Source organism: Lepisma saccharinum, chromosome 12, assembly GCF_977018435.1.
Source record: "Lepisma saccharinum chromosome 12, izLepSacc3.1, whole genome shotgun sequence".
In the NCBI taxonomy this organism is placed as follows: Eukaryota; Metazoa; Arthropoda; class Insecta; order Zygentoma; family Lepismatidae; genus Lepisma; species Lepisma saccharinum.
The window spans coordinates 64,106,358-64,134,122 of NC_139240.1; the positions used below are offsets into that span (position 1 = coordinate 64,106,358).

The window sequence follows — 27,765 nt, forward strand, 5'->3', positions numbered from 1 at the left end:
CTTCCAGAATTTTCTGTGCATCCGTAGCACCACCTAACGCGGTACGATTTTCATGTTTGAAACTCTATAGTAATCAACAAATTACATTATGAAGTTAGCCAGTGATCACCAGTCGTATGTTATGTATAAGAAATGAAATCACAGCCGGTACTTGAACATATTCGTCATGTGGTCGGTTACTCGGAAATATGAACGGTATGTAACACTGCAGGTTAGGGTGAAAAGGAAGGTTAATTTAGAAGCGTGGGTGCTGCTGTTGAGTGTTTTTTTTTACTGTGATATTGTGCTGTTTTTTTCTGTTCTTTGTGTCTTGTTTTTGTACCTGGTGTAAAAGTACATTGAAAATTTCCGCCATGGTTGACATACCAGAAGAGCCATCAATTTGCAGTGCTGCAGGTAAGGACTTGATTAGGGACCTTCTTTCAAAACCATTCAGTTCGAGAACATATGGTGTAAAGTTGGAACTTGTGATTGTGAGTCGAGCGACCGTGTCCTGAACTGTGCACAACCAAACCAACTAAGAAAGATGGGAAAGTTTTCACTAGTCAGTTTAAAACATCTCAGTACAACAATATTATGTGGTTATGTGGCAGCAATGATCTTAATAAATTATTTTGTTGGCCATGTGTTTTGTTTAATACAAATTTAGGAACTAGCTACAGTGACTTGAGCATTTTTTATAATGCAGTGCAAAGACATGAACGTTCCCAGAATCACATCTGCGCTTGCATCCAACTGAAGACAAGTCATGATTCATAATTCTAGCCAAGTAAGAAACCGAAACCCGTCCGTTTATTTAAGATCGAAACTTTATGCTAATAGGATGTTCATTATTTTCAGGGTTAAAAGAGAAAGTAATTTAATTTACAGTTGCCCTCAAATATCAAGTAAATCATAATTTTCTTCATGTTTGAAATTTACAAGTTTATATCGAGAGGCTTTTTTCTTCTTTATAAACCTGCAGCGAAGATTTGATTTTACGGTATGTATGCACTTCACACACTCGAGCCCGATACTTCACCATTATGCACATTATTGTAGATAGGGATGTGTGTAGGCCTATATAATATTTGAAATTGTTATAATTAACCGAAACGAAAAATTAACCCATCGCTTGCCTATCACGAAAGGTCACGGCACGCCCCTGTTGTATAGGAATACACTCGAATTACTGACCACAACATTGCTTTTCGACTTTGTAATGAATTTTCCCCGTATTTTTTCTTCATTGTTGTTTAACTATTTTCAATAGTTGTCGGTAGAAGAAGAAATCTGAGTTTCATATTCTGAAACATCGCGTTGTTGTTATTGTTATTGGTGTAAAGAGTGGCCTTCGATTAAAGCACTCGACTGTTAACTTCTATTCCACGTGACGCAAACTGAGCAACATTTTTGCAGACTAATGACGCACTGGCGCCTAGGTGTGGAGTTGATTGTAAAAACATTAAGCCTTGTTTCATGATATGAAAAACTCAATATGCTGACCAAGGCAGAAATTTATTTTATTAAAAACATAAACTAAACGTAACGTTTCAACATTCTAGCAAGGTCTTCTTCAGACTCTGCCCCAAGTATAAATGTAACAAGGTACAAAACAGGACGATATAAATACACAAACATTACTCCCCTCCAGACTATTAGAAAGTTGTTCCGGAACATTCTATCAGTTGGCTTACCCTTGTCAACTGTACTTTCACCTGAAAGGCTAAACATTTTCTTTCATCTGGAATGTGGTTGGACTCTTTATCTCACGCTCTTTTTCCTTCATTCTTCTTCCTTCTTCTCTCCACTTTCTCGCTTGTCCTTTCCACTCTTTCTAATAACTTCTTCCATTCTTTATTTATCTTCAGTCCCCCATTCCAGTTCATTGTGTCTTCTTCACCTTTCTTCTATATTTCCTTGGCCTCCTTCCATTTCCTCACTAGTATGAGAGTTGATTGTGTGACATTCAGACGTGTTTGTCATTGTCTCTTCGTATATCACTTCACCATTCATCCAAGTCGTCGCGATGTGCCAAAAGAAGAAGAAATGCGACGTAAAATAAAACAAATCAGCATCATTATTATTGGAATGAAACTTAATTTTAAGTTCATTTGATGCTAAAAAGGGCTAATCGGGACTGTATCTATAGTTTAAAGCAGTGTTTCCCAAACTCTCCCATTTCACGGCACCCTTAGTGCTTCAAGATATTTTCGCGGCGTCCAAGTCAGAGTGTAAGCCTATCTAACACTTGTATGTAGTATGCTTAGGTTGCTTGCCTTTTGTTAAAAAAATAAACAGATATTTCAAATTCAGAAATATTTTATGTGTAAAAGTACTAAATAAGAACATACTTGGAACAATCATATAATTCAAGACTAAAATTGGCAAACGCTGTAAGTGCCACAATAATACAAACACAGTTTTCCACGTTAAACTGTGAAATGTGCCATGCTTTATAATGTAGTAAACGTGAATTGTGGCTGGTAGCCCTCTAAGTAGTTCAAAGAGTGTGTAAAGAGACACTAGTGTGGACGTTCTTACGAGCTGATGTGCTGAACGATGCGATTTCCCAACACTTTCGCTTTTGGCACTTACAACGTTTACCACTTTTAGTTCTCAATTGACTAACAAGTAAGTGTCATTTCAGTGAAAGTATTGGTACATTTCGCGGCGACCCTGTAAGCCAGCCGCCGCGGCTCACACTTTGGAAACCACTAGTTTAATCGAATCTCTGTGGATGGAATATGTTTCTACGGGACCCGGGACCCTTTCATTACAAGGCAAAACATTTTTAAAAATCTTATGAAATGCTGAAATAAGTCATGAAGATTTCCTGGCGACGAAAAATGAACAGGTTCTCTCGGACTATCGACCTGGTGCCGTTAACTCACTCACTTCTACCCTGAGGATGAGAGTGAAGTTAGCTCTCTTCAGCCCTGAAGATTAGACGCTAGCTGTCGAAAGAACGGAAACCTTTCCAGGACTCACCTGGTTGATAGTTCAAGACCAGTGGCGGCGATTGGGTTGAAATCTAGGGGAGCAAGATGCCAAAACTTGGGGGCAAGGACAGTTCACTTTTCCTTGGTAGATAAGATTTAGAATATGGCGGGAGCAAAATTGGTCCCTCCCAATCTCGCCGCTGTTCAAGACAATCAGTTCTTCTCATAAACCGTTGCTGGTTTCTCTATGGAAATTATGAGAACCGGGGGTAGAGTAAAATATGCGAATCATAGGAAGATACAGAATACTCAAACAAAAATAAAAATTTGGTAAAGGTAAGCAGGGACTTCAAACTGGAGTGAAAGATCGATCCATCTTGCCATATGATTGATTGATCGATTAAGTTTATTTTACTTCGCGTTTTGTGCCTCTTGGCTAATTTGCGAAGATGGGGATGAGTGATGAAATTGATGAATGGACATTCACAAACAACCAAGCCCGAGAGGGATTCGAACCCGGGCCCCTTGGATTCGCAGCGCGATGTGCTAACCACTCTGCCACAGGGTCCTGCATCTTTCCACAGGAGGTAAAGTGATTGAATATGGAAGAAACCTACATCTGATCACAAGGTTAACTGATCCTAATTTATTTTGCAGACATATGTGTAAGTTACGAAGGCAGATGCGGTTGCCCACTCTCAGACCACTATCATCCCGTGTGCATTTCTGGCAATATTACATACAGAAGCTTGCAGGAGCTAAAGTGTGCTTTCCAGGAATATTCTGAAAGGGGTAAGTTTCTTTGTACGGTGATAGTTTCAGTAGAGGAAAGTAATTTCATAGATTTCATGATCATATTTCATTCTCCTGTATTAGGGCGAAATTATGTATTAATAATGAGCACAACGAAAGTTACTGAAGACTAATTTTCATTTGCTTCTTGATGTTACACTATTCACATAATAGGCGTGCGCACGGGAGGCAAGGCGGGTGGCAAGTGCCCCCCTAATCATGGACGTCCGCAATTTTTTTCCACGGAGGGACAAGGAAGGTAATATTCCATGAGGCATATTACCCCAATAACAGTGTTGTCCCCTTAAAAAAAACACCAATTGAATTTTAAATTATCGCATTAATATAAATTACTATGACTGAAATCAAATTATACGTGTGAAATATATACTTTTAGGTTGACATTAGATTTCTAAAAGGAAGGTGTGGCCAGCCTTGCCCCCCTTCCTTCCAGACGTCCATTTCCTTACCACAGATAAATGGTAACAAACAATCAACACCTTTTTAACACCACTGAGGTGAAACGTTCACCAAAATGGGGTGTAGAATTCCTGGGACCACTGTCTGTGTTGTTTTAACACCGATATTTTTTTTCAGTGTATGAAATGACAACTAAAACAGTGAGATAAAATGAGGTTTAAATCTTTCTCGAATGAACTTTCATCAAGGATTTTGCCCCCCCCCCCCTAATCAGAGGGTCTGCGCGCACGCCTATGATTCAACATTTGGCTTTCTACATATTTATTGTCAGTTCTGTATGGAATTGCGAATAGTTATGGAATTTCACTTATATTGTCTTCCCTATTTCTATATATATTTTTTCAATTTATTGTTTCAACATTTATATTGATATGTTTTCTGCATTCTTTTAAACATTGCATCAGTCATTTGTAAATATCTTCTTCGACGACAGATGTATTAACGCTTGGATCTTTATGTACCAAAAACATGCGAAATATGTACAGTCACGGGCAATAAAAATGTGACACCTAGATCCTGAAATAGTCGCTTCCCTGCAAGGAGTTATGCGTGTTGCATAATTGTACGGCGATGAGTGGATTTCAATAGCGAACTTTCAATGGCAACTTCTACCACAACCGTAGAGTTAGGTAATACACATATCTAGGGCTGAGCCGATACCACTTTGAACCGATACTCTCACCGATACCCACCGATACCGATGCCGATACTTGCATCATTCCAATTATCAAGTGGAATATCATCTGTCCCTGAACAGTAAGTATACTGGGTGATTTTTTTAACCTGAATCATTTGAATATCTTGAAAAAAAATCATCCTACAAAAAAATGTTCCAAATAAAAAGTTGATAGTTTGGAGGGGGAAGTTTAGTGGTGCAACAAAAGAACACCCCCTCCCCCTCTTGTAGGTGGGGCAGGGGGCAACTTTGAAATTTCAAATAGAAACCCCTATTTTTTATTACAGATTCGGATTTTACGGAAAAAAATACATAAGTTTTGTCTGAAACATTTTTTTTCGATTCGTGATAGATGGCGCTATAATCGACAAAGTTTCATTTCTTGAATGTTTACACTTTAAAACCAATGTATTTCATTTCGCAATTCATTTAAAGTCAAAAAATAAAACATTCTCGTGCATGAACTTTGTACTAATTCTTGACAAATCTTTGAGATTTCATTAAGCTGGTAATTCGCCTATTTACAACATTTAAGTTAGATTCGATATTTGTTTAATTTTTTTTTTATTGTTGTTTGAAAGATGCTTAAGAAAGCTACAACAGAAAAAAATTTAAAAAATAAAACAATGTCAAGAAACAGTTCCTTTTTAGACTTTTCCTGTTAAATCATTGTTTGTTTTTCATTGCTTTTTAGATCACAAGAATGGTCCGAGCGATTAATTTGACTAAGTTGTTGATACTTTTTAATATCAATGGACGTATTAACTGTAGAAGAGAAAATTGAAATGGTTCTCGTGTATGGAGAATCTGGAAGGAATTTCTGTCAAGCTGTCGTTGTTTATGCTCAGCGTGTTTCAGACAGGGTGCGTTCTTTCGCTTCGTTTCGACGTACAGTCAATCAATTTACTACTGAAGGAAGTGTTAAACCTAAACAAAGGACCCGTCGAAGAACAGTTACTGGAGAAGAAAATGAAATTAATGTGTTAGCTGCTGTGGCCCATGATCCTCATGTCAGCTCATGAAAATTTGTCGATTATAGCGCCATCTATCACGAATCGAAAAAAATGTTGCAGACAAAACTTATGTATTTTTTTTCGTAAAATCCGAATCTGTAATAAAAAGTAGGGGTTTCTATTTGAAATTTCAAAGTTGCCCCCCACCCCACCTACAAGAGGGGGAGGGGGTGTTCTTTTGTTGCACCACTAAACTTCCCCCTCCAAACTATCAAGTTATTATTTGAAACATTTTTTTGTAGGATGATTTTTTTTCAAGATATTCAAATGATTCAGGTTAAAAAAATCACCCAGTATATATCCTTTAGCGCGACACAAATTAAATGTCTCATCATAGGGACACTGCAGCTCAGTTCATTGCTGATGCAGGACAAATTTCAATCTAATTTTTCTGAAATTTTACTAACTATGTGAGGAAGCAGGTGGGCGTCAATTACATGATATTCAGATACAATTCACAATTACGGAAACACGATAGACGAAACCGGGATAATTTTAGCATGGTTGCGTTGCCGGAGCGGGAATGGTCATAGCAACACTGACAGTAAATGCAAGCAAAATGCTCGCTGGCTGACGAATGTCATGGGAAAACAGTGTTTAGCTGTGGTTGGTAGTTTGTAAAAGATGGAAAGAGCGTGAAGGGAGTCGACGAGGGCCTATGAAAAAACTCCATCCCACCTTTGTGACGGAAGAAACACCCGTACAAAAAGGAGAATACGTAAGATTAAAGAAACAGTACCAATACCTACAGTGGTAAAATGAATTGTGTTTTCCGATGATCACGGGAGTTGAACCCTCAACCTACTGAATGTAAGCCGAACACTTTACCACTTGGGCACTGTGACACAGTAGTGTTGTGGTGTGAATGCAGGATGTAGGCACGGTACCTAGAACGACACTAGAACGGGACTGTCTCTTTGCAGACGAGACGGGAACGAGACCACCCCCCTCGAGACGTGTTTTCGAGACGAGACCGAGACGGCCACCTAGTACACGAGACGAGACCGAGAACGAGATCACCCTTTTGAACTCGAGACGAGACCACCACGGTCACCTGATTTAAATCCATTGGATTTTTGTATTTGGAGTGACATGTAGAGCATGGTGTACAGCTCTCCTGTCGATAATGTTGCCGAGTTAGAGGAACGTGTGATTGATGCATGTGCACAAATACGAAATACACCGGGGATATTGGAAAGAGTGCGGAATTCACTACACCGACGGTTGCGCTGCTGTTGTGTGGAAATGAACGGATGTCATTTTGAGCACTTTCTGTAACTTCTTGTACAGTGTCCTACCGGTGAAGTAGTGTGTTCAGGGTATTTTTTTATACCTTCCTTGAAACTGTTTCCCATGTGAGGTCACATTCAACCACAATGTTTTCCCATGACATTCGTCAGCTAACCAGCATTTTGCTTGCATTTACTGTCGGTGATGCTATGCCCATTGCCTCTCCGGCAACGCAACTATGCTAAAATTATCCCGGTATTGTCTATCGTGTTTCCGTAATTGTGAATAGTATCTGATTATAATTTAATTGACGCCCACCTGCTTCCTCAGATACCCCTTTCACGTATTATTTCTACGGGGAAACACATTTCCTATGGGGAGTCCCTTCCGCATAGGTCCAATAGATCTCGCATGGTGCGTTTCTGGTAGAACGCATAAGATTCCTTTATGATTTCTTTGGAAACGCCTTTCTAACTGCCATAGTACTCGTCCTACAGAGGTGTGGGCTGTACTTTCCCACACTTTCCGATACTGATCATCTCTCGGGAGAGTGGAAGAGGAACTTTCGTCTGGGTTTGACGCGATGTATCTCTGGCTTCATTTATGACCATCACTTATGATGCACCCTGTATATATCTCAAAATATGTAACAAGAAATGCAGGCGTATCGTTCCTAACATTGTAACAGGCTGACATTTATAATTTATACTTGAATCCATACAAAGGAAAGATATATATACAGTTGAGACTGCTTTATACGAACTCAGTTCTGCGTAATTCTGTTTTATACGTAAACACTGTACGTCTCGGCAAAATATAATATAAAAACGTGTTAATTGAACCTTATTTGTACATAATGCTTTTATACGTAATTCGGTATTATTCGTACTAATTTTCATAAAATACAGATGATTTGTAAGTAACCAAGCTCCTACAACAATGTTACAGAAGTGATAGCTCTCAGTTGCTACTGGTTGGCCATGGACAACAGAAAGAGGAAAAGTTACACGCTTCACCAGAAAGTACAATTTATACAGGAAGTGGATGCTATTTTGCATTATACTAAAACTGAAATAGCTGCCAATTTAGGCATGGCTTATTCCACACTTTGCACAGTCATTAGTAGGGCTCAAAAGTTGAGGAAAAATCCTTTTTCCCCCCTAGTGCCCGAAGACGAGGCCCAACATAATATATGTTCATTTTGGGTCATTGTAGGCCAGAAAAAGGTGGGTTTTATTTGTCCTTTTTTGCCTCTTTCGGCGTTTTTTGGCTTATTGGTCCTTTCTTAGCCATATTTCAGGTCTTAACGGCTTTCTTTTGCAACTTCACCTTCTTTCGACTACGTTTTTACTGCCCATTCTCAATTCGAATCATCATCAGTTCATCACCTGTTAAACATCCTTTCTGTAGTAAAGATATAAAAAGAAAGAAAGAAATATATCTGAACCATCCCTGAAACGAGAGAAAAACCTTTTTGGACGACTGAAATAGGATCCGAAGTCCCATTTCTGTAACCCTAGTGTGGTTAGGCCAAATATGATTCTTCAAATATGATTTTTCAAATTATGTGAATCTAAAAAATATATAATGTGACTGAAAGAAGATGCATTTCATTCATATAGTTTTTTCGCACTGTGTTCCATACCACCAGAATTTTGTATTTTTTATTAATTAAATATGTAATTAAAACTGAAGTTATTAATTAATTTGGATCACATATATACGTCCTTTTTTCCGTTTTTAGGCCCTTTTTTTGATATTTTTACGTCTTTTTATAAGACTTTTTTGGCAATTTATAGGTCTTCAACTTCCAAGCCCTAGTCATTAGTAACAGAAATGCTATTTAGACGATTTTTTTTAAAAAAAAAAAAATGGGTAGTACAACAATAAAGCTATCGTTACGAGCTAAAGTTCTGTCCCAGGGCTGGTCCCCGGAGACACAACTGGGGGCGTTAAACCCTTAGCCGTACCGGATTTCACCCTCTGTATTTCGGAGTACCAATGAGCGACGAGTCGGAGGTAGAGCAAGTAAGTAACGTAACACAAACTGAATAGCTATTTAACTGAGTTTTATTTAATAAGCTATAGCACTCCAATAGGATAATAAAAGGGAGAAGTTAGGGGCGAAAGGATTAGCACCATAAAGGGGCAGGTACTTATCTCGGGATCGCCTGGACGCTGGTCCCGCTGGCTGCCCCGAGGTGTCTCGCCTCTGGACAGGCCCCGGCTTGGGTCCCACGGCTTCTGGACGGCCCTGTAGTCCATTCTCCGCTCTCCCGACCCCATCTCGATCCCTTGGCGTTCTCGTTGGCTTTTCCTCCCGAGGCAGGTTGTTAACCACTTTTATAGTGCTCTCGGGAGTTTTGATATTTATTTATTTAGCAAAAGATCCTTAACAGAACCAATAGTTCCAATTACAAAGGATCATATTAAAAACATTTATAATAAAGATTAAATATACATTTTAAAAATTACAAAAACAAAACTACAGAATTACAATATTGCAAAATACAAAGCAAAAGATTAAAAAAAGATAAAGAGATAAAAATGGCAGTAACACAAAGTAACAGAACAAAATGCAAACACAATGTAGTACAATCACAAAAGAGTACTGCTAAATACTTTCAGATACAAACATATTATACATCGCACAATAGTCGATGAACACAAAGATTAATTACACAATTTGTACAAATATCAAATCCATATGAGAGTAAATAAGGCATGACTTTAAATACACAGTATCGATAAAAATAATATAATACAAACACAGCTTCAATCAAATTTACTGTGAATTTAAATGATTAGGTAATGACAATATATGTATTTTTATTATTGAGCTATATGTTATAAAAGGAAACGCGAAATCTACTTTAATTCCCTTTTGAACAAGGTTGTTATAATTTGTGCATAGTCTGATAACAACTGAAGATTTATGTATATTGTTTCTCGATTTATCAATAAAAAAGGAAGCAAACACCTAAAATTTATTGGCTTAACATTAAGTTTAAAATATTGCAACACTTCAGGCGAATCTATTAAATAATTCATAATCTTATAAAGTATAAAATATTGAGCTATTAATGCTTAGGATAGGTCTTCCCGGGTAACGCTACAGTATCTACCGTACTATTTCAGTATCATAGTGTTCACTATTATAATAAAGTGGCAAATGTAATGTATTTAAGAATCAAACTTTTTGATGCGTTAATTTACCACTTTATGACAGAAGTAACCTGTATTACGTATATCTTGTTCCTCAAAATACGATACAATTACAGTATTTTAATAATGATTCGACATGTTATTTCAATCTGATTTGTAAGTCATTCTCAGTTATACGTATAATTTTCTCTTCACCTTGGCATACGTATGACTCAGGTTCAACTCTAATCACATAGAAACCCTGCCCAGATAATGATATATGAGTCTGTAATTTAAAAACTCTTCCTAGTTATCAATCAATGCAATGCTAATTTAAAATTTGGCATCGGACAATGTAGCTAGCTTTCACACACTTCTCACATCAATATGATTCTCACATTACTTTAAACATCACAATTCTCAGTATTGTCTTCAAATGTTAGAAATAAAGTCTTTCTTGGTTTTCCAGATGCTCATGTCGAGCATGAAGGAGTGTGTGATCCTGATGTCACACAGATCCCTTGCACAATTCTTAGATTTCTTCCCATGCAAGAAAACAGGCGAGTGTGTGCTTCCAATAATGCTACCTATCCCTCTGTCTGGCATGTTAGATGTGCTTCCAACAAACATCCAGGTAAGTCATCAAAGATTGTCTTCACATGTTTCTCAGTCCACTATACGTTTAAGAAGAGAGAGCAACGTTAGTCATGAATAGGGAAAGGATTTTGAGGTGCAAAATTATGGTCGGGAAAGAGAAAAAAAGGTTATGGAAATGCTTTCAAAAAAGTGCCTTAAAAGTGCTGATAAAATGCTCACTTTTTCTGCGCCTTCTGCATATAAGCGCGCGAATGTCATAGAGAACTGTAGTTCTGCCGAATAGATTTTGGTGAAGTTTATGCTTTTTCTCGTGGGTATTGCTGTATTATCTTGGGGGGTGTGCAAGAGGTCGTTGCAGCATCGAGTGTACGAGTAACCCGACCCCCGTGACCGGCCCCCACTGATTGGTGTGAACCAATATCTACGTATTTAAAGCATCCTTGCCGCCAATCAGTGGATCAACCTGCTTGTGGTAGAGCAACGGTGAGCAGCAGAGGCCGGGCGGACCTGGGCTTGGCGCCCCAGGGGGTGGGTAGCCGCCCTCGGGAGTTTTAAAGTGTTGTCCTCGTTGAATTTTGTGTTCTCCCGAGAGGTTTTAAAGTGTGTCGCTAAAATGTGCTCAATCGATATTTTTAGAGTCTTAAATGTATGTTTGATATTGTATAACCTGTCTTTGTGTAATCGTCAAGATGAATCAACAGGATTCCAATAAGAGAAGGATGAGCCTTGATGGGCCTGAATCTAAGAAGAGGAACCAGGGAGAGGTGAATGAGGAAATCGGAACCGAACTTAACCAAACGTTTAGAACCGGTGTGTTAGGAGACGAGATAGAGAGAGAGCGAGAGATTCCAATCACTCATGATTCTGCTTATCAACTTAACACCTTTAGATTTATGATAAATGAACTCCAACTATGTATCGCAAGAGAAAAGCTGACAATATCTAGCAAGACCTTGTTTACCACTATTTTGTCCAAACTAGAGGCCATTTATGAGGACAGCAGAGTGGAGATTGAAACCTTGAATGCTGTGAACAAGGAAATAAAAGAGGACAAAAAGTTCTTACAGGGAGAGATAAGAACTATTAGAGAAGCACTAACAAAGCAAAACACAAGTGGTATAAATAACCAGCCCTTGTATACAGATGTTGTCCAGAGTACTCATACTCCAAAGAACATTCCAGCTCAAAACAAAAAGACGCAAAGAGCAACACTTTTCCTAAGATCTGAAGATAAATCTCCAAAAGACATACAAGAAATCGTTACCAAGTATATCGATCCAGCTAAAGAAAAGATACGGATTGGAAATGTAAGATCGAATAGGAATACTCTAATACTAGATGTGGCAACCGAGGAAGAAGCTACAAAACTGAAAACACGTAATCAACTTGTGTCAAGAGGCATCACATCAGAACCTATTAAGAAAAGAAATCCTCGGGTCATCATTTATGACGTGCCAAGGTCCTACCAGGATGAAGAAGTAATCGAAAACATTCATACTCTCAACTTTGAAACATCAACTTCGCTGGAGGAATTCAAACAAAATGTCAAGTTTGCTTTTAGGACTGGTAGGAGGGATGGCGTTGCTAGCCATATTGTGCTTGAGACAACTCCGACTTTTAGAAACATGTTTAAGAACAAACAGCAGATCTATCTTCCATTCTCGATACACAATACCAAGGATTTTATTTCAATCCCGCGGTGCTATAACTGCCATGACCTTGGTCATGTTAATAAGCACTGCGAGAGGGAACCAGCATGTGAAAGATGTGGAGAAAGCCACAGAACCCAAGAATGTAAGGAACATAAGAACTTCAAGAGATGTATCCCTTGCAAGTATAGAAGGCGTAACTGTAATCAAGAGGCCTGTCCAACGTTTCATGATTTGTGGGAAAGGACAATCAGTAAAATTAACTATGGCTAGCAATCAAAATGTATCTTATAGGAACAACAGTGAAGCCATAAACATTTTACAGTTAAATGCTGGCAGGTCTCGGATGGCTACCGAAGAACTTAGACATATTAGTGAACAGACAAATACCGATCTTATACTCATTCAAGAACCTTATCAGGTCAAAGATGCAATAGTTGGATTCCCAACGACAGCTAAAATCTTAATTCATGGAAATGAACCGCAAGTAGCGATAATTGTACTTAATAATAATTACAGAGTGCATTGGAATAAAAACCTGTCGTCAACACATTGCCAAGTGGCTGAAATAGACACTGGGAGTTCGGTTTGGATTTTCCTCAGTATATACTGTCAATACAAAGATCCAATTATCCCGTTCCTTAACGTCATGGAACAAATAATTGATTGCTACTCAACAAATCAGATACTCATAGCAATTAACAGTAATGCCATAATTTTGATTTGGCATTACTGTCAATTGCTATGAGTATCTGTAATTTTGATTTGGCATTACTGTCAATTGCTATGAGTATCTGAGTAATGCCAAATCAAAATTATGGCACAGTAAGACAACTGATGATAAGGGTCGACTAATGGAGGACAGTATCGCATTAAAAGACTTAATAATATTAAACAGAGAATCAAACATACCTACGTTTAAGAATAGACAGGGTGCAGAATCTAATATTGATATCAGTATAACAAATCGAAAAGGAGCAGTAAATAATATAGACTGGAAGATTTTTGATAATGAGACTGTAAGCGATCATAATCTCATTAGAATAACAATACAAAATAAAGGTCGTAAAAAGCGGAACACACAATACCATAGAGTAAACTGGATGAAGACAGACTGGGCAAATATAAGAAGACACATAAGTTCAGAATTGCCCCGGAAGGAATTAACGAACTTGGAAGAAGGAATCAAAGAACTCTATAAAGTAATGGATTCCATTTTAAAAATGGAAGTAGCAAAAATTAAGATTGGAAACCGCAAAAACACTAGCATGTGGCCTGATTACTTGTTAAAAAGAAGACAAACAACCAGAAAACTAAGGAAATCATATCAACAGGCGAAGACATTTCGAGATAAGCAGTTTTTCCTAGAGAAATATAGGGACTCCAAGTGGAGGTATAATAACTTGCTAAAACAACATAAGCAGAAATCCTGGGCGAACTTTGTTAAAAGAGAATTGGGTCGAGATCCGTGGAGTTTTCCTTATAGGATGGGGACTGGCAAGTTAAAGCAATCAATAATACTCACAACAATTAAGAAAGAAAATGGTAAGTATACTAAAGATTGGGAGGAAACGGTGAGTTACCTCATGGAACATCTTCTTCCATTGGATTATCCCCAAGATGATAATGATATACAAGCTGAAATAAGAAGCAGAAGAAGAAATCAAATATATACATCAAAGACTCTTTTGTTACCCTTTACGTTTGAGGAGGTGGCTTCTGTTATAGATAAATTAAAGCCGAAGAAAGCGTCTGGGCCGGATGCAGTCCCGAATGAATTGGTTAAGATTTCTAAGAATGAGATATCGTATCATCTTCAACAGATCTACAACCTATGTTTAATAAAGGGTGTCTTTCCAGAATGCTGGAAAGAAGCCAATCTAACCCTAATACTGAAGAATAAAAATAAAGATCGAACTGACGTCAAATCTTATAGACCAATATGCCTGCTGGACACTTTTGGGAAGATCCTAGAAAAACTACTGCTTAAAAGGATAGAGGAAAGAGAGCTCCTCAGAGGCACACCACAAAGGCAATATGGATTTAGCAGAGGACTGTCAACGGAGGATGCTATTAACCATGTTAAGAGAACAGTCCATGAATCCACGTACAAGTACGTACTTGGAATAGCTGCTGATATAAAAGGAGCTTTTGACAACATATGGTGGCCCTTTACACTCGCTACATTGAGGGAACTTGATCTCCCAACAGCTCTTTATAACGTGATCAGTGATTATCTAAATAACAGAGGGGTCAACTACGTTTGGCAGGATCAGAGTGTCCATCGTGAAGTCAATAAAGGATGTCCCCAGGGCTCCGTATTAGGCCCCAAGTTATGGAACATCACCTTAGAACCGCTGCTGGAAGAACTGAATGAGAATCCCTTGTCCATTGGAGTAATTGCTTACGCAGATGATCTGATGATCATGGTAGGCGCCAACAATAGAAGAGAACTGGAACTAAAGGCTCTGAATCTTTTAACACAGTTAGATGCTTGGTGTTGCAAGGCAAAACTTACCATTGCAACTCATAAAACTCTCTCAGTATTACTAAAGGGGAAGCTTATGAGATCTCCTAGTGTAAAACTTAATGGTAGACCAATTCGGAATGTTAAGTCCCTTAAATACCTAGGAGTATATATTGACTCCGGTTTAAGATTTAGATCGCACGTTGACTATGTTATAGAAAAAGCAAAGACGGAGTTACATCGAACGTTGAGCATGGGGAATACAGTCTTCAAGGTTCCTTTTGATATCACATTGATTTATTATAAAGCGATTTTTCTCTCAATTATAACATACGCTGTCAACACCTGGGCTAATATAGCTTTTGAAGAACGGGTGAAGTCCAAACTTAGATCAGCGCAGCGCAACGTCCTTCTTCGGATCTTGGGAGGTTTTAAAACCACTCCAACTCTCTCACTTATTGCGATTGCTGGGGTCCTTCCCCTGGACATTGAGGTACAGCAGGCAGCTACCAAGTATTGGATTACCAAAGGAACGGGACAGAACTTCCTTGCGAACCATCATATTAATATTATGAGGAAGCAAGAGGTTAAAGCCTTCTTCGCAAATAAGTGGGAGCACGAATGGAGTCAAGATGCTTCAATACGTACTAGGAATTTCATAACGACCATTGGTAAGAGGAACAAGTGGGTATACTTTAAACCATCCAAAGGTCTCACACACTTTATAACAGGGCATGGGCCCTTTAAAATGTATCTCAGGAGATTCAACCTGAGAAATAGCGACACCTGTGATAACTGTGGCGAATTGGACACACCCGAACATAAGGTGCTAAAGTGTAAGGAACACGCCTCAAGATATGTGAGTGAACTTAGACGTAACCTAGGCCAGTTCAATAAGGAGACAATTTTTGACAGCCAAATTAAGTTTAATATTCTAAATAAACTATCTGCTGAAATTTCATATATGGAAGAACTTAATTATAGTGTCAGATCCTCGTCGCAACAAAATGAAGTTTCGTCTGTTCCTACATATGTGAGAACAATCAATACAAGATCAATGACAAGGAGATCACTCAGGACAGAATCCCCTGAACAGTGTTAGACCAGATTTTATGAAGGTCCCTCTCGCATAAACAGACGGAAATTTTATATTACGTCAAGTAGATCAAAGTGAAATCGGTGGGTGCCGGACTATTTGGCCCAGAGACAATAACGGAACTAAGTGATCTTAAGTGATAAGTCTGAATTGGAAGAACTGTATGGAAAGTGCTCTTAGATTGAGGCTCGTGTGAGTGTGGAATTGCCAACTTGGCTCTAGACCCTTTTGAAGATTTAACCGGATAAAACTTCGAGGGATTCAAGTGCTGTATTAGAACGGAAGAAGTTTGAATGAATGTCATGGACAAAGACAACTTAAGAACTTAGAACTCCCTTGTTGGGAACTATTCTTCCCTTGGAAATTCCCTCAGGGAAGCCGAAGGTGAAAGGATAAGGAATTTTATCATATCATCTATTCAAGAAGTCCGACTTCCAAACATCTTCCACTGCCTTGAAGAGTAGGGAGTAGATTGAAAATGAAGAAGAAATTATGGAACCCTCAAGAGTTAAGGTTACACTAAGAAGCCAGATTGAATCCACAGCCGAATGATCCATCCATAGCTCCAATGCCAATGGTGCCTTAGGGCTCCCTGTGTGCCACCCAGGTTAGAAGGAAGTTACCAGAAGCCAAGAAGCCACCAGAAGCCAGGATGACTACAAGACTGGAACTTCCCATACTTCGGGAAAGTCCTTCCTTGGGTAATTCCCTTGTTTTCGGGAAGCTTTAGGTCCAAGGACCTGTAATGCATATATATTATCTATTTACCTGTACACTGTTATTTTCTTGTATATATTTATATCTTGTATTTTACATAATCTATCATATTATTATATTATAATATTTTCTCTATTAAAGTGTATCTAATATAAGATTACACAGTCAAATAAATTTAGAAGACCTAACACTTAGTCTAAGGACTAATTTAGTAAATACTTATTACATTTTGAACATCTTACCTTACTGCTTATTTTCTTTTCATTCATATATTCTCTTTCTGAGTCATAACTAATTAGTACCTACACCTTGGTTTATAACATAGGTATCAAGGTATAGAACCCACTCACCTTTCCCTGTCCTCACCTATTTACCAAGCTGTAAATCTCTTTACCTGCATAATGAATAACCTCTTTCTGATTTCCATAATCCATAATTGGGACGAAACCGCTCTCAGAAAAAAACAAAACCTCGATATGCAAACAACGAAGAAAAAAAAAACTGAGAGAGAAGGTGAGGTTGTGAGAGAGGCGAGAGGAGGTTGGAGGACCTCGTCCCTCAACGTCCCAAATCCTGTATTATCTTGGGAACTATTGGAGCTGCAATACCATTTAATAGTTCTCGTTCTGCTCTACAAAATGAGAGTATAAGATTTTATGTAGCTGCTCAAGAAGGGTGAAAACAATTTATTTCTTTTTCCAATTGTTTATCAAAACATGAAAGAAAAGGAAGGGAAATGGTGCTGAAGCATTAAGGAGGGGGTAAAAAAGTGATAAATGTGTTAATATCACGAAAAGATGCAACAAAGTGTGTTCAGTTTATTTGATTTGATGTTCTAAAATACATATCTCAAACGATCGGTGTGAAAACAGCTATATTTTTGTAAAAGTGCTGCACCTTAAAATCCCATCTCACATTTGAACCTGAGACATGCAGAAAGAATCTATTATTCAAAACATTTGTAAGCACAGAAAAGTTATAATCGAAAGAAATCGTGTCCTTTGCATTTTCAAAATGCAAAACATCTAAACTCAAAATATGCATTAATTCAATACCTGATTATATAAGTAAGGAAAGTATTCAATATTTGTTTAAGTGCAAAATTTCAGAATGGCATGAAGTATCTCACTTATATTCACGTTTCTTTAGATATCGTTATTGTCCATGCTGGACCATGTGCAACAGAGTATAGTGGGGATGTGTGCCAACACGTACCACATGACTCATGCAATGCCAGCAACGAGGCCATGCCAGTTTGCGGATCGGATGGGCAAACGTACAAGAACTTCAGAGAACTGCAGTGTTCTTCAAATTACAACAGAGGTAGGTTGAATTTTCTCTTAGGATTAATGAATGGGTCGCACATGAAACATATTCTATTTGTATGTTGTTTTAATTATACCAGGCGCATATTGTATCTGCAAATTTTAGTTGGTAACCCTGCGCAGGAATATCCCAGGGCCGGCTTCAGGGGGGCCCTCAGAGGGGCGCCGAACTGGGCCGTCCCCATTGATTTACGCCAAAACCTTGTTTCTGAATACATAAACGTGGCTTTTTGTTTGTTGAGTTTATTTTTAAGCCCACTTTATGCACAGGAAGGCTAATCGGGACTGGACCTACAGTTTAAAGTGGGATCCGAGCCACTATGTGCCTCCACCGGGTGCGTGGCTGTTTGTTTTAAAGAGAGTTGAATTAATTGAAGCTGCTGCTGTATAACGTAATTATGTTTCAAAATAATGTGGCAATTTAAGCTAAGAGATTACAACTGTTTTGTGTCATTATCGAAAAGTAGTATGAAAGACTAGAAGAGATAGGATTAGAAATACCACCATTAGAGACCAGCTACAGCAAAAACCACTATTTGAAACAATAGAGAGAAAGGCACTGCAATGGTTTGGACCAGTGGCGTACGCAAGGGGGGGTTTACGGGGTTTAACCCCCCCTTGAGCTTGTGAAATATTATGAAAAATGCTGTGGAAAAAAATGAAATGACCAATTTTTCACAGTCAAAGATCTGGGACAATAATATTACTATTACTACTTCTACTACTACTACTACTAATAATAATAATAATAATAATAATTTGAATTATTATTTCCATGCAGCATGGAGAAAAGCACAGCATTCCAAACACACTCGTCTTTTAGTGATGCCTTGAAAATAAACACGAGTTTATGAGGTTAGGTTAGGGTAACTATGATTTAAAAGAGAAAAAAAGTTGTTTTGTATCTCAGTTGCAACAATGTCTAAGCACTGGCGTACGCAGGATTTTTTTTTCGGGAGGGGCTGGAATAGTAAATGTGGATAGCACATGGCTTCGTTTTGGAGGGCAGGATGCATAATAAAATATTTCGTATTTTTGTAGCTTTTCAGCTATTAAAATTGTATTCAAAGACAAAAATGGTAATCGGGATTCACTTTAAAAGAGGTTTCGCATTTACATATTTTTGTTTTTAAAGTTCTTAACGGATTTTTATTTGAAAATTCAGATTTTCTCAAACTTTTGGTAGGGGCTGGAACACCATCGGCCATCCCTCTACGTACGCCAGTGTTCAACGAACTTGTATTTTTGTGTGTGTGTGTGAACAATGAGAATTAACTAAATAAAGTTATTGGTACGTTGTAAGAGGCTAATGTATAGACAAATGCTAGGCGGACAAGAATACAGTCACCAATTCGCCTTCCCATTATATTGTTTACCACAGCTCGTTTGAATGTCTCTTTAAAATGTCTCACCTTTTTGACTAGACAATTATTCAAACGACAATAAGCTTAGCTATTGTAAAATGTTTTGTTGGTAAGAACAGCGAGATAATCCAGATGTGAATTATCGGGGACATTCATGCGGGGAAAAAGCCGGAAAAATTCCAACCTATTTCGGGAATCGAATCCGGATCTCTGGCGTGATTGTCACTTGTCAGACGCTCTACCGAGCAGATCACCGCAGCTCCTTGGATGAGTTCCATACTTTGATTATTTCAATTTATTTTAATATATTTTTTTTGTATTTATGGATCTTATTCACCCTTGAAATGTCTCACCTCGTTGACCAGACAATTATTTCGTAACAAAGAAACAAAAAAATGCTCCGAGGATTTGATAAAAATCGAATGACTAGAAAGTAATTTCGTTCTATTGTTTTCATAAATACTATATTTATGTAGATCTCTACTACTTAATAGTAGTAGTAGTTGTATTATTAGTAGTATTAGTATTAATTCCGCTAATTATTTAATTATAAGTATTATTAATTAATTGTGATTATTATTATTTAATTAAAGTATAATAAAGCAATGGTAATGTGAATTTGGAAAAAAAAGTTTTAGAAATAACACCCCCCCTTGATGAAATCCTAAGTACGCTACTGGTTTGGACATATTAGGAGAATAGAGGAGGATCGAATCCTAGATAGGTGTTTAAGGCCAGACCAGAAGGCAAGAGGGGAAGAGGACGACCAAGAGAGAAATGGGAAGAGTATGTGGAAAATATAGGAAAGAAGAAAGGGAAAATTAGCCTTGGACCGAAAAGTGTACAGGAAGTGGATGATGGAAAAGAAGAAGAAGAAGATGTTGGTATTAAATAAACACATACAATAAACGTGTTCTTCAACAGAAACATTAAAGTGTTTTCAAAGTAAGGCTTTTAAATCAAAACACCTAATGGTATGATCATTGGACTTATATGCAAAATATAGGCAATTTATATTCTGCAATTTCTTAATAATGTAATATTGTGTTTCTTATTAAAGATGTGTACTATCTTCACGATGGACAATGCAAGACAGAAGAAGATATGGACAACTTTAGGAAACGTTCTTGATGCTAAGAATGTTAATACCAAAGTTTAACTTTCAGAGGATTACCACATGGGACAAATTGCGTTTACCTGCAGTAAGGACTGTATGATCTCCACGATTGACGTGGTGGCAGCCTACTGTTTGACATAACGTACCACAGTGATAGTGTTTGCAGTGGTGTCGCCACAGTGGGGCCGGTGAGGCCAATGATAAAACTTGAATAGTACAAATAATAAGAATAAGTATTGTAATGGTTATGATTGTTATTATACAATAATAACTATTATAAACTAAATAAATAATGCAATGTTATTTCAAATTTATTATTATTATTGTTATTACTATTATTATATCCTTGGGGGGACTCCCACGTGATCCACAACGGTTTTTCATTATTTTTTTACATTTCATACAGCAAGTGTACTGAAATGATTAGCTGGTTTATTCTTTTTACTTTTACACATAAAATTTGAATTTGAATTTCAAAACTGTGGAACCAATTATTCTTTGAATTAAAACATAACCTGATTCCTGTACACATTTTTTCGATTTGACAGTTTTTTCTTAGACATTGTATTCCAATAACCAAGTGACTGAACATTATTTTTATTATTAACTGTAAAAATAACAAGCTTTCTGCTTTTTGGTAAATAGAAATAAAGGATGCCAATTTCCAGAGGGGTCGAAGGACCTGTTCGACTCCCATCACCTCCCGACGCCCATGTCTACGTGGGGTTTATGGATGTATTGATATTTCTATCGCCTGTGACGTCATCACTGCGTTGGGAGATATATATGTGACTCCAACACAAATTAATTCCACTTTTTGGGTTATGCTGTACAGTTCCTCCAGGAATTAGGTGACGTTTTTACTACGTGTGTGATCAGGTGCGAATTATTACTTCATCCCTTTATCCAACGGAAAGTCAAGACATACAAGAGTTAAAGGGGTTCGCAAAAATTTCGGGAGATGAAAACCAGTGATTCAGGAAGATCTGACATGAAAGTAAATCCCCATGTTGGAAGTGACTTCTTGACACGTGCGTCACCACGTGGTGTTGTAAATCAGACGCGAATGAATGCTGTCGCCACGCAGAAGGTACGCGATGATGCTTTCAGCGGAGGGATCGAGCGGGTTACACTTTTTGGGGACACCCTGTATATAAATAAAACATGTCGCAGAAACTTGAAACTAAGCCATCTCCAATAAACAGGTAAATGTACGTACAAGGTATAGTGAAATATGTCAACTGTTCCAGGTTTCGTATGGAACATTTTTAAGGCGTGTTGAGTTGTGGCGAGAGGGGCATAATGCCCCCCTCCCCCACTTTTCCCCCCACACTATGCTAAATCTTATCTAGGAGGGAAAGTAAACTGTCCTTGCCACCCCACTAGAACCCACTCGCCGCCATTGGACGTATCAGTTTACTAAACGTATTTCCTTGTACTGATATTGTTAATAAAAGCCAGTTAGGTAACTGAAATTTGTGCTCGTGTAGAAATAGAAAGGAATAAAACACTATTTTTAATATTTGTGTCAAGTTCATTGAACATTGATGTTCTTACGGGATATGCATTTGCACTATGTGTATGCATAATGGAAAATTGATAACACCATTAAGCCTTGTTTCCATGATATGAAAAACTCAATATGTTGACCAAGGCAGAAATTTATTTTATTAAAAACATAAACTGTAACGTTTCAACCTTCTAGCAAGGTCTTCTTCAGACTCTGCACCAAGTACCAATGTAACAAGGTACAAAACAGGAAGAATATATATATACACACAAAAATGACTCCCCTACAGACTATTAGAAAATTGTTCTGGAACATTCTAGCAGGTGGCTTTCCCTTGTCAACTGTACTTTCACCTGAAAGGCTATTTCTGGAGGGAAGTAATTTTTGTGTATATACAGAATGGGCCATATTGATGGGACACATTTCAAATGCATATGTGGAGCATGTAGGAAGCAACATTTATTACCAAATATATGGAAAACACTACCAAAGGACGGGAGTTTTGCACTGTGTTCAGTGTTTGAAGATTACATCCCTGAGATGGACACCACCTTGACGAGAACATGCTTTGGCTCTAACAGTCATGTTCAGCATAGTTTTGCGCAGGGTTTTGGGTAGTGGGCCTTTTGGTGTACACCTTGTCATTTAGCCCCCCCCCCCCCCCAAATGGCACTTCCCTCCCTGAGATTTCTGGAAAGGCTTCACAAAATTCAAATTTTGAAATTTGTAGCGTGAAAACATGGATGTGAAGTGCCGTGAAAGACAGCAGATTAAGTGCCTAAGAAAACATTCTTCATACCCGAAATGAGACGGCTTGGCCTAAGGGACATGTGGCTGCAGCATGATAGTGCCACTAGTCATACACTCTTCCACGACACTTCCAGGGCCGGCTCATCTCGAGATTTGGCGATGTCCATTGGCCATCCAGATCCCCGGATCTAACTTCACCGGACTACTTCCTGTGGGGTTACCTAAAGGACAAGGTGTACACCACAAGGGTCACTACCATAAATGAACTGAAGGACAAAATCTGAAGGGAGATAGCGGACATCCCAGAAAAAACCTTGCGCAAATCTATGTTGAACATGACTGTTAGAGCCAAAGCATGTTCTCGTCAAGGTGGTGTCCATCTCAGGGATGTAATCTTCAAACACTGAACACAGTGCAAAACTCCCGTCCTTAGGCAGTGTTTTCCATATATTTGATAATAAATGTTGCTTCCTACATGCTCCACATATGCATTTGAAATGTGTCCCATCAATATGGTCCACCCTGTATATCGTCCTGTTTTGTACCTTGTTACATTTGTACTTGGTGCAGAGTCTGAAGAAGACTTTGCTAGAAGGTTGAAACGTTACGTTTAGTTTATGTTTTTAGCTAATAAAGGAAAATTGATATATTTAGAGTCGTTTTTCTGCCACTTGGGAGTAATCGTGACGATTATGAATGATGATAAGGACAGAATACAACACAAGCGCCACGAAGGAATAGACTCACTGTGAGTTCAGACGACAGATCATTGTGAGGCTGCAAGAAGCAGTCCAGTGGAATAGAGCTTGACATTTGGCTAGCTTGATAAATGGTCTCCTCCTATGCCCCTAAGAGTTAGAATAGCGGTTAAAATACTCCCCAAAGACACTAATAGAAACGTAAAAAACAAAACAATAACATCTGTTTGCGTTTGCTGCTCAGTATGACCCTGATTGTTTCCCTGGAATGGATTGTATCACTATAGAACTGAGTTCACCGCGATCTTCTTATGGTGTAAAGAAAATGAAGGCACTTACTAGAACTATAACGTTATATTAATAATAAATATGTACACATAACACGTAATTACACTGTCCTGCACTCCTACCTCAGTAAACTGTGTATAGGAAGTTGGAAGCCGGTTTTACAATAGCACGTCACTAGTTCTTCACTGAATGATATCAGCACTGTAATGTTCCTGTGATACTGAACTAAATATCACTGCACTTCACTGATATGCCGAATGAAACGTAGCCACGTTAGGCTTACGTTTTTGATGAATAACCGCAACGCGGTGACTTTCGGCTGGTGCCGGAGTGACTTCTGCACGAACACTGGCGAAAGTAAGCTACCGCGCAAAGATGGCGGCAACTAGGCACCACACCCGGTATGAACTGACCAATGGGAGTGCAGGTTTCTTAAAGCACTGGATATACACAAAATAAGCAATTGGTTATATAGAAACAAATGCATAGCAAAATGAGCAAGAGAAAAGTTCTGTTATATGCGAATACAAGAATATATAAAAAGATATATCGTGGTTAGTTTTTAGAGATAATTCTCCAACAACATCACTGATCCACGAAGTTTCATCTCTCTGGGCTTCATAGCAGGCACGTATCCAGAGGGGGGGCTTAGGGGGCTCGAGCCCCCCCCGAAAGTTTTAGGTTTACACTAGATAAAATGAGTTTTTTTGTTTATTGTGGTGTGAAATAAAATAATGTGACAATAATTTAAGGAGAGAAATAATTATCGAGGCAAGACGGAGAATGTTTTATACCCCTATTATTGTTAATAGCACGTATCCAAGGTGGGAATCAGGGGACTCGAGCCCCCCTTCAGGAAATTTTTCTGTTTACACTAGATAAAATTAGGTTTTTGACTTCATGAATAATGTGATGATAATTTGGGAGAAATAATTATCGAGACAAGACGGAGAATGTTCTATAACCCTGTTATTTTCAATAGCACGTATCCAAGGTGGGTTGAGGTGGATCAAGCCCCCCCCCCCCCAAGGATTTTTTTTTATTTCACACTAGATAAAATTAGGTTTTTGGCTTTTGGAATAATGTGACGATGATTTAAGGAGATAGACAATTATCGAGACAAGACGGAGAATGTTCTATAACCCTGTTGTTGATAATATTGCACGTAAGCTTTTCTTGCGCTTTCGGTGTTGTCGCAGCGCACTTGAGCACTATGTAGAGACTTATCAGCATTTGGAAGCTGCACAGCAAAGGTAGCGCCACACGTAGTAATTTCTAATCTCTGGAAGGTGGGTACGTTCTTGAATGAGAGAAGTAGTCAACTACTGGCAATATTAACGAATCGTTTTATCTGCGGAACGTTCTAGAATATAATGAGGATATAAATACGCGGATTCAATTTTTCGGTTGATCTGTACAAAGAATCGGTTAATGAGATTTCAGAGGTAAGTGTGACAATTCATACAGTCGATTAGTGATCAGTCAGCGTCCTCTGGTTGCTTTATATAGTGATTCGAAAATTAAGACATTGACAACAGCAGAACTTCCGGGGCCTCAGTGTAGTGCTAGTTCGGGTCGAGGGCAGAAGAGATCAAGGCCTGCCTCTCTCTCTCTCTCTCTCTCTCTCTCTCTCTCTCTCTCTCTCTCTCTCTCTCTCTCTCTCTCTCTCTCTCTCTCTCTCTCTCTCTCTCTCTTGAATATTTCAGCAGTACCGGATATTGGGGTGGTTTATTAAAACAGAAATAAGCTGCATAGATCACTGAAAATCAAAGTTTTGAGTGATGATTTAGTTTTGCCAGAACTAAATTTCGTATATGCAGTCCGAGAATTTCATAGTATATAAAAAAAAAAACTTTGTTTAAGCTTACTGGGTTCGAAACACATTCAAACACTTAACTACCATTAAGAGACAGCCGAATTTTTTATGAATGTCGAGAAGAGAAAGCAAGAAGATGTTGCATATGTAGACATTTTAGGCGGAAATTGCAGGCTCTACCAGAACCCGAATCAGGGCTCTACAAACTGAGCCACCTAGCCATCCTTGACTTCAACCGATTTCTCGTTAAAATGTCTACATAGTACATGTCCTGTGTATATCAAATCGTAAGGTGTTGCCTGCATAGTGAACAGCACAGAAAATATAGGAGAGGGAAGAAAACTGAGGAGCATTCCCACCGGTTGAGGAGAAATTTTTTCTTCTGTGGTCAACAAGAGCTACTATATACATCGACATGACAATGACAGTGGCCTACTAAGGGAGATTACACACCGTGTCGCCTGAGGATTTCACAAGTCAAAATTAGGTTTGTGCGGTCTTTTGTGTCGCTACGGTGTGAAACGTTGCTGTTGATTGGCCCATTCCAATCGACATGTATCGCGTGTCCTTCGGTCTGAAACCTTCCTAAGTCTTGAAAATCCAAGTCACAAGGATGGAAAATTAGGGCCTTGTTAAGGTTAGGTGTGAAGGCAGGCAGACGACAGCACCCTAAAGGATCATATTCAAACCTGCAGGAATAACGCATCTTACTTCAATCTCCAATACGGAATGATAAAGAGTGGCGTGCCCAGGATTTTTGGAAGGCTATTTTTGGTGGTCAGTCCTGATTTTGCCATTTTTTTCCTGTCTTTGACGTTCTTCTCTTTTTTTAAAAAAGGAATACTGGGTCAAATGGGGTTATGACCTCACCAACCCTCCCTTGGGCACGTCACAGATAAATGAATAAGCATTTGATCATACTGGGAGAGAAACATTAGATGTGTTGGGAACGGGAGGGTTTTCATTGAGCATTAATTTTTCGTGATTTAGCTGTATTCGAGAAGACTTACTTTGTTTCGTGCCGATATATGACAAGACAGCTGAAGCTGTGACAGGCATTTTCGAACACTTGTGAGTGCTAAGGCCTGAATCTGAACAATTTGGTGGGTTTCGGCTTTTAGAAGAGCTGCAAACATGGAAGGACAAGACACGTTAGTGGTATTCAGGCTCGAATCAGAGAGAAATATTCGAGAGCTGTCTGCGTCCAGTTCGCAGACCACAATTTGAATCTCGCGTTGTCGAGTGGATTGTCCATCCCGTGCATGTGTAACAGCTTCGTAAAAACACGCAAAGACACCATAAATGTTTTTATGCCTGATGAGAAGAAATGAACAAACACACATACTGAGTTGGTTCCGGCACACAATGTTAATGCATGGAATCAGAGGAGTCGAGTGGTACAAAATGTTCCGATTTCACGTTCTGATTAAAATGACTGCCTTACAGTGGCGACGATTTAAGGGATAGTTCCTCCCCATTTTTTCCCCTCAACATTATGGCCTCTTAATGTTAAGCCTTGTCTACCAAGAGAAAGAGAAAGTAAACTTTCCTTGCACCGCCCTCCGCCCCCCCCTAATTTGGAACCCAATTGCCACCACTGGTCTAAAATATACAATTGTGAGGTTCTTACTATATCCCTTAAAAAATGGTGTTGAGCCCCCCCCCGAAAGGAATTCCTGGATACGTGCCTGCTTCATAGTACAGGAGCGGAAGACGAGCGAACGGAGGCCTCCCCGATAGCGTAGTGGTGTAACCGTCGCCTTATATTCAAGGTGTCCCCGGTTTGATACCCGGTGGAGGCAGACAGTCAGTGGCGGCGATTAGGGGGGAGGGGACAATTGCTCCCACTTTTCGTCACTTTTGCCCCCGCGCTATATGCTATACCTTATCTACAAAGGGGGCCTCCCCGATGGCGCAGTGGTAGCGTTGTTGCTTTCTAATCAAGGGGTCCTGGGGTCGATACACGGCGGAGGCACATAGCGACTCGGATCCTACTGTAGGTTCAGTCCCGATTAGCCTTACTGTACACAAAGTGGACTTAAAACACCAAATCAAATCAATATACTGTCCTTGCCCCCCAGATTTCACACCTCACCCCCCGTTTGGGAACCCAAT

The 27,765-nt window shown here is 38.8% G+C and overlaps 1 protein-coding gene across 1 annotated transcript in view; it reads left to right on the top strand.

The window, feature by feature from the left end:
* Positions 1-20,800, top strand: part of LOC145996364 (serine protease inhibitor dipetalogastin-like) — a 30,572-nt gene extending 9,772 nt beyond the window's left edge. The window contains exons 5-8 of the mRNA XM_083132795.1: positions 3,579-3,713; positions 10,726-10,890; positions 17,932-18,105; positions 20,532-20,800. Of these exons, the coding sequence (XP_082988921.1) occupies positions 3,579-3,713; positions 10,726-10,890; positions 17,932-18,105; positions 20,532-20,602 (545 nt within the window). The 3' untranslated portion in view covers positions 20,603-20,800. The remainder of the gene's footprint in view (positions 1-3,578; positions 3,714-10,725; positions 10,891-17,931; positions 18,106-20,531) is intronic.
* Positions 20,801-27,765: the final 6,965 nt, after the last annotated feature.